At 35.0% G+C, this 16,306-nt stretch overlaps 1 protein-coding gene across 7 annotated transcripts in view; it reads right to left on the bottom strand.

The window, feature by feature from the left end:
• TIAM1 (TIAM Rac1 associated GEF 1) overlaps positions 1 to 16,306 on the bottom strand; it is a 271,388-nt gene that overhangs the window by 31,701 nt on the left and 223,381 nt on the right. For all 7 annotated transcript variants that reach the window (XM_031959302.1, XM_031959296.1, XM_031959299.1 and 4 more), the window contains 3 exons: positions 15,314 to 15,395; positions 14,332 to 14,418; positions 7,101 to 7,325 (listed from right to left, as the gene is read on the bottom strand). In XM_031959302.1, coding sequence (XP_031815162.1) covers positions 7,101 to 7,325; positions 14,332 to 14,418; positions 15,314 to 15,395 — 394 coding nt within the window. The remainder of the gene's footprint in view (positions 1 to 7,100; positions 7,326 to 14,331; positions 14,419 to 15,313; positions 15,396 to 16,306) is intronic.

Genomic DNA, 16,306 nt, shown 5'->3' with positions numbered 1-16,306 from the left:
CAAAAGGGACCTTAGCAATTCTCTAGTCCAGCCCATGTGAAAGAGGAATGCTTTCTATGAATATACCAACAAGTGACCATCCAGCCACAGCCCATTCCACTTTGTGACAATCTGTTTCTGCCCTCTGGAGCCAAACAAAACAAGTCTAGTTTTCTTCCATATAACAATTTTACAAATACATCCAAGATAAACCTGTGTTCCCTGGAGTTTTCTGCAGATTCGGTATCTCTATTCCTTTTTCCTTTCTTCACTGGCATGGATTCAAGAACCTTAACTATTCTGGATGTTCTTCCTCTGGTCTGTCTCCAATTTATCAATAGCCCCAAATAACACTCCAGATGTAATCTGGTCACAATATAGTACAAAAGGACTAATACTTTTTTATTTCTACAAGCTATACCTGCCCTAATTATTAGTGATCATTTATATAATACCTTCAAGGTTTGCAGAGCATTTTCACATATTATTTCATTTGATCCTCACAAAAATTCTGTTAGGAAGGGGGTAACATTTTCATTTTAAACAGAGACTTGGGGTGGTGATGCTAAATGACTTGGTAAAGATCTCATAATTAGGATCTGAGACAAGCTTCTAGCTTAGGTCCTCTAGACTCTCAAGTTTGGGGTTTTGTCTGCTGCTATTATCACCTAACTTTAGATCTGCATCACAATACTCATTGAAATTGAGCTTCCAATACACTAAAAAAACACAAGCTAGTATTCCAAAGAGATCACAAATGAGGGGAAAGAACCGACATATGCAAAAATGTTTGTAGCAGCTTTTTTTGTGGTAGAAAGGAATTGGAAATTGAGGGAATGCCCATCAACTTGAGGACGACTGAATAAGTTGTGGTATTTGAATGTAATGAAATACTATTATTTTAATTTTATCCTAAAAAGAAAGAACAATGTATTTGCATGAAGGATATTCCAAAGAATGCACTATGGATTCCAAAGGTAATTTAAAAAGAGGAGCTCCAAAATTATTTTGAGTAACATCAGTATCATTAGGGAACATACAGTTATATAAGAACAGCACCCATTTAGATGTATATTCCATCTAGTACATTACAAAACTAATTGAAATATAAGTAAGCCTCATCAATCCACAATTTTATATAAAGGCTGCACTGCACATTTGGGCAACAAAAAGTGTAGGATGGGGCACCATTTTTTCTGAACAACATATGTATGATGTGTGACAAATTCTGAAAAAAAATTTAAACAATGTTGATTCAATTTTCTAATTAAAAGTTGTATTAACAAAACCTACTATAATTGAAAACTGGGTTTCACTGGCACAAAGGTGCCACCTCGTGGCCAAATAAAAGAAAAGTTTTGTTTTGTTTTAATAAATTTGGGCCATTTTTCTCAAGAAGCCTGTTCTCAATGTAATTTTATTGTTTGGTATTTTATTTTCCCCCAGTTATATGTAAAAACAATTTTTAACTTTAATTTTTAAAAAGTTTTTAAAGTTTTTTAAAACTTTGAGTTTGAAGTTCTCTCTCTTCGTTCCTCCATATTTCCTCATGGAGAAAGCAAGAAATTTAATATAAATTATACATGTGTGGTCATGCAAACAATACAATTTTTAAAAAAGAAAAAAGAGGATGGGAATGACTGCTTAACAACTTTCTGCTTAACAACTTTTTCTGCTGAGCAGGCTAAAATTTCAAGTGTGCTTTCCAAAATAATTCAACTTAATAACATTTAGTAAATTTTTGGCAATGAATTAGGTACAAAATCAGATCAATCCCTGACTTCCAAAAGTTTACATTCTAATCTGGGGAGTATAGGTATATACAAAATTATTTCAGAAGGCACAGAGCGCTAAAGAACTAGAAGTAAAGACTAGTAAAGACCTCCTATAGGAGTTAGAATCTAAGTTAAGCTTGAAGGTAGTCAGAGATGTTAAGATGAAGAAATGAGCAGAACCAAGGGAATGTTATATATAGTAACAATACTGTTTTAAGAATAATTTTGAGTGAATAAGTCATATGAGTCAAAATGACTATTATAAATTCCCAAATTAACTACAAAAGTAGTTATGCAAAAAATTATCTGCAACCAGAGAAAGAATTGATAAATAGAGTTATGTATAAAATGATTTCTCTCTCTCTCTCTCTCTCACACACACACACCCCTATACTGATAGCCATCTAGAGCAATAAGTGGAGGGAAAACAAAGGAAAACTGACATGATAATTTTATATTTATATATATTTGTATATATATATATATACATATATATATATAATAGCAAATTGTACACAACAGATTTGCAGTTTCATGTGCAGTCGTCTTTTAAAAATTATACTGTTATAAAAATATTTGTTTTATTCCATAAATTAAAAATAAAATAAAATTTTTAAAAAGATGCAAAAATTAGGGAGCACATTCCAGACTTGTACAAAAGTATAAAATGTTCCATATGCAATACTGATCCCCATTCTAATCCATCATCCACAGAAAATTGCCCCCTCTATCATCCCCACTCTTGATAATCTTTAATCTCCTTTTCTACTGGTTGTTTCCTTTTTTTCTACAACATGTCCGTGTCTCCCTCAACCTTAAAAAGAAATCTCTTACTGAACTGACCATCTTTCCTTCCTTTTATGGCTAAATTCTTTGAGAAAGTCATTTACAATTGGTGCCTTTACTCCTCCTTCAAGACATGTGTGATGACCATGTTAGAACCCTGGATACCTTAGAATCAGCCGAAATCAGGATAAGCAAAAGTCCTTGGTCTTTATTCTTTGTCTTTAGAGGTAGAAGTGAATTGGATGGATGCAGGATCTCTGAAACCTTCATCTTCCTCATCTACCGCCAAAGTGACCCTGACTACTTTTACTCCACCCCCTAGTCCCTCGTACAATTCTCTATATACACCAATTATCGAGCCAGCACAGGATAGTGAGAAGGGCCATTTTCCAAGCATATGCTTATAGAGTATTGTCCAATTGGTAATTAGCCTTAAGTGCTCGGTTGTCCAACCTCAGTGCATGAACTCAAGAGTTTCAGTCCTTTACAGACATGGATCAAAATTTTTGCCTATATTAGTAATCCTGGTGCTTTACTATAGTTCCTGGCACACAATATTCATTGTCTTGACTTCTCTACAGTTTTTTTGACATTAATAACTATGTCATTCTTCAAGATATTCCTTGTTCCCTTGGCTTTTAAGACAATCCATAGAATAATACAATAGAAAGAAGCTGATATTATAGGCCCTTAGTTCAAATCCCTCACCCTTGTCCATACCTTGGTGACTTTTAGAGAAGTCATTTAGGCTCTCCAGAACTCAGTCTCCTCACTTCCAGTTCTTGATTTATGATCTTATATTCTTTCAGTTCTCTTACTTATTCCACCTGCTAAGCCTGAGTTTTCTCCAAGGTTCTGTCCTGGGTGCTCTTCTCTTTACGATCTCCTTCACCAATTAACTCCCAGACATCTACTTCTAGAGGTACTTACTACTGGCACCTCAAACTCAATATGTCTCAAACAGAATTTACTTTCTTCTTTCCTAAATCCATTATTCTTCCAAATTCTTCTATTTTCTTCCAGTCATTCAAATCATCTTTAGCTCTACCTACCTCCTTAAGTCTGTGTTCAGTTAGTTGCCAAGTTTTGTCAATTTTACTTCCATAACATTTCTTATACACATTCTCTTTTCTTCACTATTCTATTTCAGGACTTCTCCATGGATCACCTGGACAGCATCCTAATTGGACTTCCAAATTGCATTCTTTCCTACTGTTAATGTATCCTGTGAGTATGTTAATTCATCTGTCACTTACTCCATGATTATTAAAATTCCACCATCTTTTGTTACTCTGCCTATTTCTGTGTAACTGAATTGCTGGCTGTCTAGGAATATATTGTCCCCATTCTCTTAATGCTTCCATCCACCTCAACCCCATCCTCCTGTGTCCCACTTTCACTCTGTTCATTTATTCTAATGTGACCTCTAGAATTCTTGTTCAATAACTAACAAATTTCCCCTTACCATTTCCTCTCACACTTTTATTTGCTCTCACAGAGTACCAGCTTCCACATATGACACGGCATCCCTTGCTATCTTCCCCAGTACTGGCTGAATCTCTTTTCACACCCTCATATCACAAGAAGGAAGAATTGGAACTTTTTTTGCTCCTCACTGCCATATCCAGACCCTGCCTTTGCTACCATCATTCAGCAACTTGTATTCTTTTTTAAGTTGGATCATCTCTATCCAACCCTTATTATGATCATTCTTTGTATCATCTACCAAGTTATACTCCCCTCCTTTGTAAAGAAGCTTAATACCTGGTTGCCTGTTTTTGTATCCTCCACAACTGCTCCTGTTACACTAAGACTTCAACATCCATGCTAATGTTCTCTCAAAAACTCTAATCTTCCAAATTCTGAATTTCTTCAAGTGCTGTGACCTACCCCTCTACTATTTCAGCCACATAGGGATGATTTATCCACTCTGAATTACCCACTTTCATTATTAAAAATAATAATATCCAAAGCAATCCCAATAGACTTTGGACAGAAAATGCCATCTGCATCCAGAAAAAAAAAAAACCCTATGGAGATTAAATATAAATCAACATATGTTATGTTTGCTTCTTTTTTCTCTCCCATGGTTTTTCCCTTTTGTTCTGATTTTCTCTCCCAATACGATTCATAAAGCAGTATGTATTAACATAAATAAATTAATTTTTAAAAAGAATTAAAAAAACAAACAGTCCTAACTTTTGACATTTCTTTGATATAAGGATTCTGAGCCTGAGGTATAAGAACTTGCTTTAAAAACATATTTATAGGCAGCTAGTTGGTGTAGTGGATAAAACACCAACTCTGAAGTGGAAGAGATTTTTTAATAGGGGCAGCAAGGTGGTGCAGTTGACGGAACACTGGCCCTGAAGTCAGAAAGACCTCATTTCAAATACAGCCTCAGAGATTTACTAGTTGTGTAATTCTGGACAAGTCACTTAACCTTGACTGCCTTGAAATTTTTTTTTGATTGTTATTTTTCAATATAATTACTTTCCTTTATAATTGAATGTTTTGTTTTATTTTGTTTATTTTAAAATGTTATTATGAGAAGGGTTTTTACCAGACTACCAAAGGTGAACAACACATACAAAAGTCAAAAATCCTTGCTTTATTAGATCATAATTTCCTATCATTTCCTCACTCTGTGTGCCTTGCCCCTCCCTAAACATTTTTCACTTTCATCCAGACTTCTAATCCCTTTAAGTCTCCTTATTTTCACAGACCACTATTTCTGTTTTGATTTCACTTTCTTCCTAATCTCATCACTAAGCTGGAAGTTCAAATGTGCACAAACTTTATTTTTCATTACCCTGATGCATTATTATATTACTCAGAAGCCCTTGAAAAATTCTAATTTTAAATTATTTTCCTTTTTCTTTTTTTGTGAGGCAACTGGGGTTAAGTGACTTGCCCAAGGTCACAAAATTAGTAAATCTCTGAGAATTGAAAAGAGGAGGCTAAAGATAGGAGAGTCAGAAATCAAACAAAAGTTTAATTTCAAAGAGAGGGAAATGACCTGTAAACAAGGAGACAGATTATACACATGTGCTGGGGCCTGTCCCAAGTACCTGGACCATTTTAGAGAGACTAAATCTTGATACTTAAGCCAATGGCTATGCAATGAACTGTACAGACTGAAATTGAGGGGCAACAGTAAGAATGTGACAAGTCTGATTCAGAGCAGGATTTCACCACCAGAATTTGTCTGAGCTTGTCTGAGCTCAGAGCATACCTGGTGCTGGTCAAAGCAATACAACAATTATGTGATTTTGCCAGAGACTGAGATCATCCAGAGGGTGAGTGCAAAGGATTGTTGTTATGTCCAGCTAGCTTGCTGGATCTTAGCTTGGGAAAACGGGAATCTCCTAATATTCCGACAAGGTACACTACCAAATTATGTTAGGTAATCTTAACTTTGTCCTCACTGCAGCAATGCTACCAGTCTATTTCTCTGTAAGTGAAATAAAATACTCTCTAAGAACTTGTGTACTTTACAGTAATAATAAGTAGTAAGTGTAGTTACTGCTCTATAAGTGAAAAGCTGTTTCAAACATTTTCTTCATTCCTTAAGTTTCCTATAGCTCTCTCCCTTCACACTTAGTTGACAATCTTTCCTCTTAACAAAGAAAAATGAAAATATTTGCTATATTATTTTCTCCCTTTATCTTCATCTCAAAACTTCTTGACATCACTTTAACATAAATCTACCCTGAATCTATATATAACCTTTATGTCAGCGGTTGGGTTGCATTTTATACCACAGAAAAAGCCTCTGGAATCATGACTAATAGAGTTCTTAAATCTTTACATGTTGTTTATCTTTACATTTTAAAAAAATATATAAATTGTTCTCCTACAACTATTTACTCTGCATCAATTTATACAATTCTTCCCAAAGCTTTTCTGAAATTGCTCCTTAATAATTTCTTAAAGAACATCACATTCATTTATCATAACTTGTTTAGCCATTCAAGTGGTGGATATTTCCTCAGTTTCCAATTCTTGGTCATCAAAATGAACTATTCTAGATATTCAACCTGTGAGATACAATCCAGTAGCAAACTGAATTCAGCAATCAAGATGTCTTGTCTTCCTGTAACTCTGGGATAAAACGCAAGTTCCGCAGCCCCTCCTTAATTTGATTCTTAAGACCCTTTCCAGACTAATTTCAGGGTCATATACTCTAAGTTCTAATCAAATAGAACCATTATTTTCTAAACTTAACATTTCATCTTCCATTTCTTGCCTTTGTACAGAATATAGCCTTACCTCCCATGCTTAGAATGCATTTTCTTCTCACCTTAAAATCTCTGGCTCAGCTCAGTTCCCATCACCTTTTCCATTCTTGTTAATGCTCTCTTTCTTCAAACAGGTCAAGTACATCGTAGGTGATTGATCAATATTTTTTTAATTGAATTGAATCTCAGGCAGGCAGCTTAGCCAGCACATCTTTTTGTTTGATTTTAGATCACCTGGAGAATCCCTAAAGACCCATCATGGTTTTAAAGGAAATTCTTCTGAGATCCCATAATCTTTAAGAAGCTTGCTCAAACATACCTGGATTTTTGGTGAGAAAGGCAAATGGGTTTTCACTGAAATCTGAAAGGCTGTCCACACGATGAGGGGGGCTCTCAAGCAGCTTCTGGCCTCCAACTAGTTCAGGATAGGTCTGTACTATAAGGCATAGTGACAGCTGAGTAAGGACATCTTTAAGCATGGATGAGTTGAGGGTGTCTGCAGCTATATTATTGATTTCAAGAATCTCATCTCCAGTTTTCAAGCCTGCCAATGCAAAATGGAAATTTTCAGCTTTAGGAAAAACATGCAGTTAGAGCACATCATCCAAGAACTCTGGCTTTCATGCCAAGGTGCATCAGGAAATGACTGAAACACAGGTAGATGGGAACAAAGTCAATGGCACTCCAATCTAGAATATATATTGATAAATAACTATTTTCTTGTGAACAGTCCATTAAGACAAACTTTACCATGTTCTGTGATACGATTAAAATACTGATGAACCATCATTTACTAATCTTAAAATAGATTTTATGTAACTTATTATTTTTTAAAAAACACTGGATTCATTGCAATTTTTATAATTTCCTTGGGAAAAGATTGCAAAGAAAATGTGATTATGGGGTGTACCGAGAAATCAAGAAGCTTATATAAAGTAGATACTCTGTACTCTGTTAGATACCAGGGACAAGAAGATAAAAACTATTTGCAAAAAGATTATATTCTATCAGAGATTATTCAGCAGGCTGATTTGCTACAGTTATCTTTATAGCATATAGCCCAGCTTCTTAAACTATGGTTTGGGGCCTTATGGGATATTGTAACTGAATGTAAGGAGCTGCAAAATTATAATTTATTATCAGTAAATGTTTGATTTGTATACTTATTTTATGTACCTATATATCTGGGGTTATGTAAAAATTTCTTGGGCTAAAAAGGGACATAAGTGGAAAAAGGTTTAGAAATCCTGGGATATGGGACAATTAATTGTATCACAATTACTGAAATCAGTAAAGTATCGCTTTTGAACAAAGACTGAAGCACTCAAAATTTCCTGGAGAAATTCCTTTTGTGCCACTTTAACACAGAAAGAAATGACAAATAGTTTTGTACCAATGTCCTAGATTGTTCATAATCAGATCTTGTATTGAATACATTTTTATAGCTCAGCAAAGGTTGGGTTACTTTCAGAAGCAGGTTGAAAAAATTCCCAAAGCATGTAGTCACAAGATCTTGGTTTCTAGGAGAAGCTTCTACAGTACCGCTCATTTTCCTAGCCAGAAAAGTATGATATGATTCATTGTCTTATGGAAATAATTAAGTCTTGTACAATACATGCAACATGATTTTTGGAAAAGAGAATATGGTACAGAAGAGCAGAAGAAGGTGAGAAATGAAGAAAAATGGATAGATAACAAAAGCAGAAAAATGTATATTCAATTGGAAAGAAGCAAGGAAATGGGAAATGAAAAATTTGATGCTGTATTTTTAAGTGATAACATTGGGGAGGTGGGGGAGGAATCTATTAAGAAAGAATCAAGGGAAAAATGGATTGCAAAATGGGTACTATGATGATAAATCCAACCCCACCCCCTATTCAACTATTCAGGGATGCTAACTTCAATGCAATATTACAAGAAATTTATACTCCTTGGATTTAGTGACTCAGAAGCACTTGCAGGAACTCAGTCACTTTGCTAGTTGAAATATTGAGTAAGAATTACTAAATTGTCACCTTGTGACCCAGAGTTTTTACCAGTGAGATCAAGAAAGATACTGTCAGCAAGAAAAGACCCATATATATGTACACATACACACACATAGAGAACAGCATTATTTGTAATAATAAAAACATGGAAAGAAAATGCCTGTCCAATGATAGTAGTACATGAACATAATGAAATGTTACTGTTCCTTATGAATATGAAGAATTTATAGAAATATAAAACTTGTATAAAGCAGTTGTTGTTTGTCCTTCAATCTCAAAGACGACCATGATACCTAGGAGATGACACTACAACATGCAAGTGAATTGGAGCTGAGTGAAAGAGGGCTACCCAAGATTACCTGCTTCACTTTCCCCTCCACAACCATCTGGGTTCAGTGGCCAGAGAGAAATCAGAATGACTAGAGATGGCCCTCTGTATGAAGTAATAATAGAATGAAGAAAGTAGAATCAAAAGCTTTGAAGTCCTAAATTCAAGTTTCATATCTGATATTATATAAACTAATCAAGTAAGTATCAATCTGCATTGGTAAAGGAAGGAACCTTGAGTTTCCTATTTCTAAACACCCAATGGAAATCATAGAACCACTTAAGAAAAAATGTGATTTTCTGCAAGAGTTATGGTCCAATCAACCTAGACAAGTTTCTTTCCTTTCTAATACTTCATTATCTTGTTTCTGAAGATAAAATGTAGGCTACTATGTAATATGTTGGGAGGAAATGCTAGTTATTTCAGAAAAATCAATTAAATGCTTTTTTCCATGCTCCTCAGGGGAAATTTATCCTGAGGCAACAATAGGCAAGACCCAAAGATGTGATAGATCTTGGAAATCATGGCAAATGCAATTAAAATATTAAAAAAAAGAAAGTATACTAAAACTTAAAACAGAGCTCTATTGCAGGTTTTAGAGGAAAAGACTGAAAAGGAAAAAGTTTCTCCTATTTATCTTAAAAAATTATCAAGTCAAACTTTTTCTTAAAACTCATTATTGCTGCCAAAAGCAATAAAAGCAAATTGAGTTCAAGGTGCTAGTTATTATTCTGAAGGCTTCTACATTCAGGAACATCGATAAAAATATTTATGTCTCTGCCACCTCTGATTTACCTGTCTTTCAAATTAGAGGAGAATAAAACTTATAATAACTTGAGTTTTACCTTGTAATTATTCTTTAAAGAGATGAGGGAAAATTTTTTTTTGGTACTCAATGCTTAGCATAGGACTCACTTAATAAATGATCTATCTATTGGCTGCTAAGTGGTACAAAGAACAGAATGCTGAACTGTATTAGAAAGACCTGAGTTCAAATCCAGCTTCAGACATTGACTATAGAATCTTAGGCAAATCACTTTAATTTTTGTTTGCCTCAATACCATCAGTTATAAAATGGAGATAATAGCATTACTTCACAGAATTGCTATGAAAATCAAATGAATTAAAAAAAAAGAAATTAGAAAAAGAAAAAAAGAAAATTAAAATGCCTTAGCAGTACATGCATCATAAAAGCTCCTTCCTTCCTTCATTTTCTCCTTCTTATTTCTTTCTTTTTTCCCTTTCTTCCCTTTTCTTCCTATCTAAAACTGAGCACCCTTCCAACAAGACTCAAGAAGAGATGAAAGAGGGGCTGACTATACAATCAGGATTTTTATACAATCCAGTGGCTCATAGTGATTTTAGCAAAAAAAAAGTTTTGTGTTTGAGTTAGTAAAATATGAATATCCAGGATGAAAAAGTTAGAGGCGATATGCAATAAAAAGAACATTGGCTCTTTAATTCTGAGGGCTCTTAATTCTCAATTAACACATACCTACTAGGTAGCTTTGGGAAAATAAGTAACACTCTCAGAGCTTCAGGTTCCTCATACATGAAATGAGAAGGCTAGACTAAGAACTTTTGAAATCCCTCCATGGGATCCCATCTATCATCTGATCATGATGTTGGGTAGATACCATGTATGGAATATATAAGACTATATGGATCAACACTGCACAGAACAAGAAAGCACAGACACAAGGTCATCTACACCAATGGAGGAAACACCTTTACTGATTAGATCATATAAATCTGCTGAACTACTGAAGTATTTTACACTCCACTGACCAATAGTAAGTGATCTTTGACATTTCTAACTTGAAATAAATTTAATTTAATCTATGGTATGTAAAGTCCAATGCTGGGTACTGAGGGTAAAAATACAAAGAATTTGAATTTACCTTCTTTTGTGGGGAGGAGTAAAGGAAGGAAGGATATGACCTTTACACAGATACAGTGTGAGGAGGTTAAGTACACAAAGAACCAACAAGTTTATGGCAGTCTCTCCATCTGTGTGTCATCCTCAGTTCCTTCACACATCCCATCTATTTAAAAATCTTGTCATTTCTACTTTTATAACATCTCTTCTTTCCTACCCACCACCCTCATTCAGGTGCTCATCACCTCTCACCTAGATTACATTGGGCACACCACCTCAATAGGGAAAGGAAGGTAATGAGTATTTATATATGAGCTATTAAATGCCAGGCACTATGCTAGGTGCTTAAAAATATTATTTCATTTGATCCTCACAATGACCCTGTGAGGAAGGTGCTAGTATTATCTCCATCTTACAATTGAGAAAACTGAGATAGAGTCACACAGTTGTTTCAGAGTCAGACAGCTATTAAGTGTTTGAAGCCAAATCTGAATTTGATTCTTTCCAACTCTAGGCCCACTGCTGCCTCAAATTTCTTCCCACCAGTATATTCTCACTCAGATTAAGTGATTTACCAAGCACAGGGCTGTTTAGGTCATTCCCTATCCTCCAACTTTTAATCAATGAACTCCAGGAGCACCTAGAATCAAATATTAAATCCTGTGTTTGGTAGTTTGAAATCTTTACAACCTGAACACTTCTTACCTTTTCCACTTTTTACATTTTATTCTCCTCTGTGCCTTCTGGTTATACTGGTCTATTTGCTATTCCTCCACAACAATACTCCATATCTCTCATCTTAATGCCTTTGCCCAGGTTGTTTTCCCTGGTTTTCTTTAAGACTTAGCACAAATGCCACTCTCTCTATAGATCTTTCCTGTCTCCCCAGCTTTAAGTGTTTTTCTTTCAAGATTACCAGCAGGTGGCTCAGTTCAAAGGATCATTAAAAAATTTTTTTTTTTTTTTGGTGAGGCAATTGGGATTGATAAAGGGTCACCCAACAAGTAACTATGTATCTGAGGGCAGATTTGAACTCAAGTTCTCCTGGTTTCAGCACTGGCATTCTATCCACTGGGCCATCTAGCTCCCCCTGGAATATAAAGGATGATTGCTGAAACCTCTCAAAATAACTTGGGGTTTATAATCTAGGAACATGCTTTAAACCCAAATCACTCTGGCTCTTTTTGAATGACCAACAATAGGTCCCTAGACAAAGCCTCAACTGGGCCCTGACAGCCTCAGAGTGAATGTAAATAGCAATTCTCCTTTTTTGGCCAGAAACCCCAAGAATCTTCTCCTGGATTGATTTTTTTTTTTTTTAATCAGATAAAAGAGGCCATTCTCTGTCTCATTTCGTACCTATCCTTAATCATTGAATGGGTGCAGCCTCAGTCAAATTGAAACCTGTTAAAAACCTTTGCTTAAAAAGATCAAGTTTTCCTAACGAATCCAGGTCCATCTCCAGTCGTCCCAGAGAGAGTGAGGCAGGTGCTTTGCACTCTGCCCAACCCTCCCTCAATTCCATGTCATACCATCAGCTCCCTGATGTCATGGTCCCCTTCAAGAACAAAGGACAAACATCAACAACCTTCTATCCATTCTGTATTTTTGTATCTATGTACCTAGATATTTATAAGCTGTTTCCCCTATTAGATGTAAGTCCCTTGGGGTTAGGGGGTGTTTTTAAATTTCTTTGTATGCCCAATGCTTAACAGACTGCCTGGGAACATAGCAGTTGACTAATATTTATTAGTATCTTTTCATTTCTTGACTATAGGAGGTGGTAGCTGAGGTAAGCCTGGAAAAGGAGGAGAAAACTGGGTTAACAGGCTTTAAATGCCAAGTTGAGAAGTCAATATTTCATCTTCCAGGTAAGAGGGAACCACCCAACATTTCCTGAACAGGATAGTACATGGTCAGACACGCTTTAAGATTATTTTGGCAACTATGGGGAGCATAAATTGGAAACAGGAGAGACTAGAAAGGAGATTGATGAAGATACAATTTCTAAAGTCCAAGGAGAGGTGATAAAGTCCTGAGCCCGTGTGAAGCCATGGGGTCCCACACAGATGGGACAAGAGGATGCCAAATTAAAAAATTAAATGCCTCACCATTCCACAAAGCTGCCAACAGAAATATTCTGTGATCAGACTTCAGCTCTGAAAGGATCTGTTTTTCTCATGGTGGGAGTATTTTTTTTTTCATCTATATTTATTACAAAGCTTTCCAAATCAACAGAGCATAGGGGCCAAGAATCACAGGCTGACAATTGGAGATCTTAGAGGTCTCCTGGTCTAACTCCTCATTGTGTAAGATGAGGAAAATTGCAGCCCAAAAATGTGAGGTAATTTACCCAAGATCATCTGGGTACTAAGTAGCAGAACACAAACAGGAGCATAGTTTCTGTCTCCAAGTCCAACGCTCTTTTCGCTATGCTGTGTAGATGGTCAAGAGCTGAAGAGCTAAATAATTCATCCATCATGGACTAGGTTTTATTATGCACAACTGATCCAAATGTTCAGAGAGCTGGGTTCATAAAACATCACCTTGGGATGAAACTATACGATACCCGCAGTAAGAAGGCTATAGGAGGGAGTAAATTTCGAGATCTACTTCCCTAATCAGTTTTTTAATTTGAACAGGAAGATGTAAAAGGCAGGACCTTATGCACACCATATCTGAACAGACAAACCAGAAATTAATCTCTGGGAGAAAAGTCCCCTTTGGGCACATAAAGGAATCACCAAGGAAATTACTATTCAGAGCTCCCAGAATTACTCTTCTCAGGAATCTTTTATATAACAGAGATATAAATGGTTTAAATTTACAAACCTGACTAAAGCAGCAGAAGTAATAACATGCAGCTTTAGCTCCAAACCTTGACAACATGACAATCTGTTTGTCTTGGTCAATTTGAATGGTCCTAGATAAGTCATTTAATACTTAGCTGTTGGAAGTATGTATTGTCTAAACATGTCTAGAGAATTAGAAAAGTTTAAACTGAGAGGGAATTAGGAGGATCATGAGAGGAAGGAAGCAGAGTTTCTGATGACCATGGGATCATAGATTTAGAACTGGAAGGAAATTTAAGTGTCACCAAGTTCAACATTTTTATTTCTCAATTAAAGAATATTAAAGAATATAAGTCCCAGGAAGGTAAAGGAATCACAAGAATACACAAAATACAGTAGTGTTGCCTGAATTCTAGCATTCAACCCATTAAATTATTCTCAATCACAATAAATGAATAAATGTTACTTTAACACAGAACCTCTAGGTATATCTTATTCTTATGTTATCTTTTATCATATAAAATAAAAAATGAGTAGTTTGAAAGACTGACTTTTGCACTTACCTTTCTTTGATGCCAGGCCTGTCTCTTTCACATTATTCACATACAACCTTTGAACACCTTCTTCTTCCACTGAAGATATTGAAAAACCTGTAAACACATATATAGTATGGCTTAGACCTATTAATTATCAAGGCAAACATCTAGGAGAGGGCATGGAGGAAGTAGGGGAAAATTGGAACACAATGTTTTATAAGTGCTAATGTTGAAGAATTGTCCATGCATATGTTTTGAAAAATAAAAAGCTTTAATTTAAAAAAATTATCAAGGCAAAAATGTTCAATAAAATATTAGCAAAAAGCTACAATAATGCATTAAAGAGATTATACAAAATGACCAGACTGGAGTTACATTAAGATTGCAGGAGTTGCCTCTCCAAGGTATTTCTCTTACATCAATACATTCTCCAATAAGCTACCTGCAAAAAGTCCTCCATATGAAAGATTTATCCCCTGAGAAAGCTGATGGTATCTGCCTATCCTCCAGACCTCCATGATAAAAATGGAGAAACTAATGCTAGTTAAGGGGTGAAAATAGAAGACAAACTTCTAACTGAAGAGACCACGTGAGATCTCCAGACATTGATTACGGAGAGGGAATACTGGTGACACTACAATTATGTATTTAACTATGACATATTTCAATCTAAAAAGACAATGAATTGAGGAAAAAAGGATGGAATGGGAAGAGAGGTAATGATATCTTAATAGCTCAGGTATATAACTACGCCATAGGTGATCACATATTCAACATATAGGTATTTCTTTTTTGGAATAAGAAACCCATGAATTCTTGTATTTAAGTGAGAAAATTTGCTGTCATTTCCAGTTGCCCCTCTTGGTTTTTACTCCTCTGAATTATTTACAAGTCAGATTTTCAATTGGTTTGAAATAAGTCTTTATATTATAAATGTGCCTGTTTGTGGAAGATTTGCTTTGGCTTTGAAACATAAGGAGAAAAAAAAATTCAAAAGTAATTAGCTTACCGTAATTATCATTGGATGCATCAGACTTCTCAATCTGGATATTCCGTGTGATTTTTGGGCATATTTCAATTTCTTGGTATAGCTGAAAAGCACAAGTAGGATTCAAATGAAGACAATTATTATTAGTATAATAGGACTGGTCATTAAAGTAATATTTTGTATTTGAATACTCATCTTTTCAGTGTCACAAGGATTTACACTGTGGTTCAGTAAATTTAACTAACATTAAACTTTTTTATGTTGATTATAAGAAGTTACTAATATAATCACCTTATATCACTTGCCCCCTATCTCAACTTACTTAATTGTATAAAATTTGCAACATACAGAAACTTTCATCAGTCAAAAAAATTCAAATAGTAGGAAAAAGTTATTAATATTTAATTTTTGGAAGTGTGATGGTGAGGAACACAGTCATCTTTCATCATCTCTTTGATCTAACAGGGAAAAAAAAGGCAGTGGTTGTAATCTTAAGTATAAAAAAAAGAACATATTTTTGTAAGGTGTATTGCCTTGGCTATTGGGGATTATGTCAAAAGGAATAACAATGTTGAGATTGTACATCAACAGTTAAGGCAGAATTCTGAGCATATAAATAAAATAACAAATGAAACAAGAAAATTAGGTAAACAATGAACATTAAAATAAGTTTTCAGAGTCATATATATAGTAGCTAATAGACTAGCTATTATGTTGATTCATAAATTCACAGTGGATCTTCCTGTTATTTCCATTCACAGGCAGAGATTTGGTCCTCAATTCCATCAAATTGGCAAAGATGATTAAAAAAAAAAAGAAAATGACAAATATTGAAGGGATTGTTGGAAAACTGGCATAATGGTGTATTGTTGGTGGATCTGTGAATGGGAACAACCATTGCAGAAAGAGATTTGAAATTATAAATTAAAAAGTTAATTGACAATGCATGCCCTTTGACCCAGCTATACCATTGTCAGATCTATAATAAAAGAAAAAGACCTATATGTATGAAAA

Source organism: Sarcophilus harrisii, chromosome 3 (genome assembly GCF_902635505.1).
Source record: "Sarcophilus harrisii chromosome 3, mSarHar1.11, whole genome shotgun sequence".
In the NCBI taxonomy this organism is placed as follows: domain Eukaryota; kingdom Metazoa; phylum Chordata; class Mammalia; order Dasyuromorphia; family Dasyuridae; genus Sarcophilus; species Sarcophilus harrisii.
The sequence above is the reverse complement of the archived record's forward strand: the minus strand, read 5'-3'. Positions and strand labels throughout refer to the sequence as shown.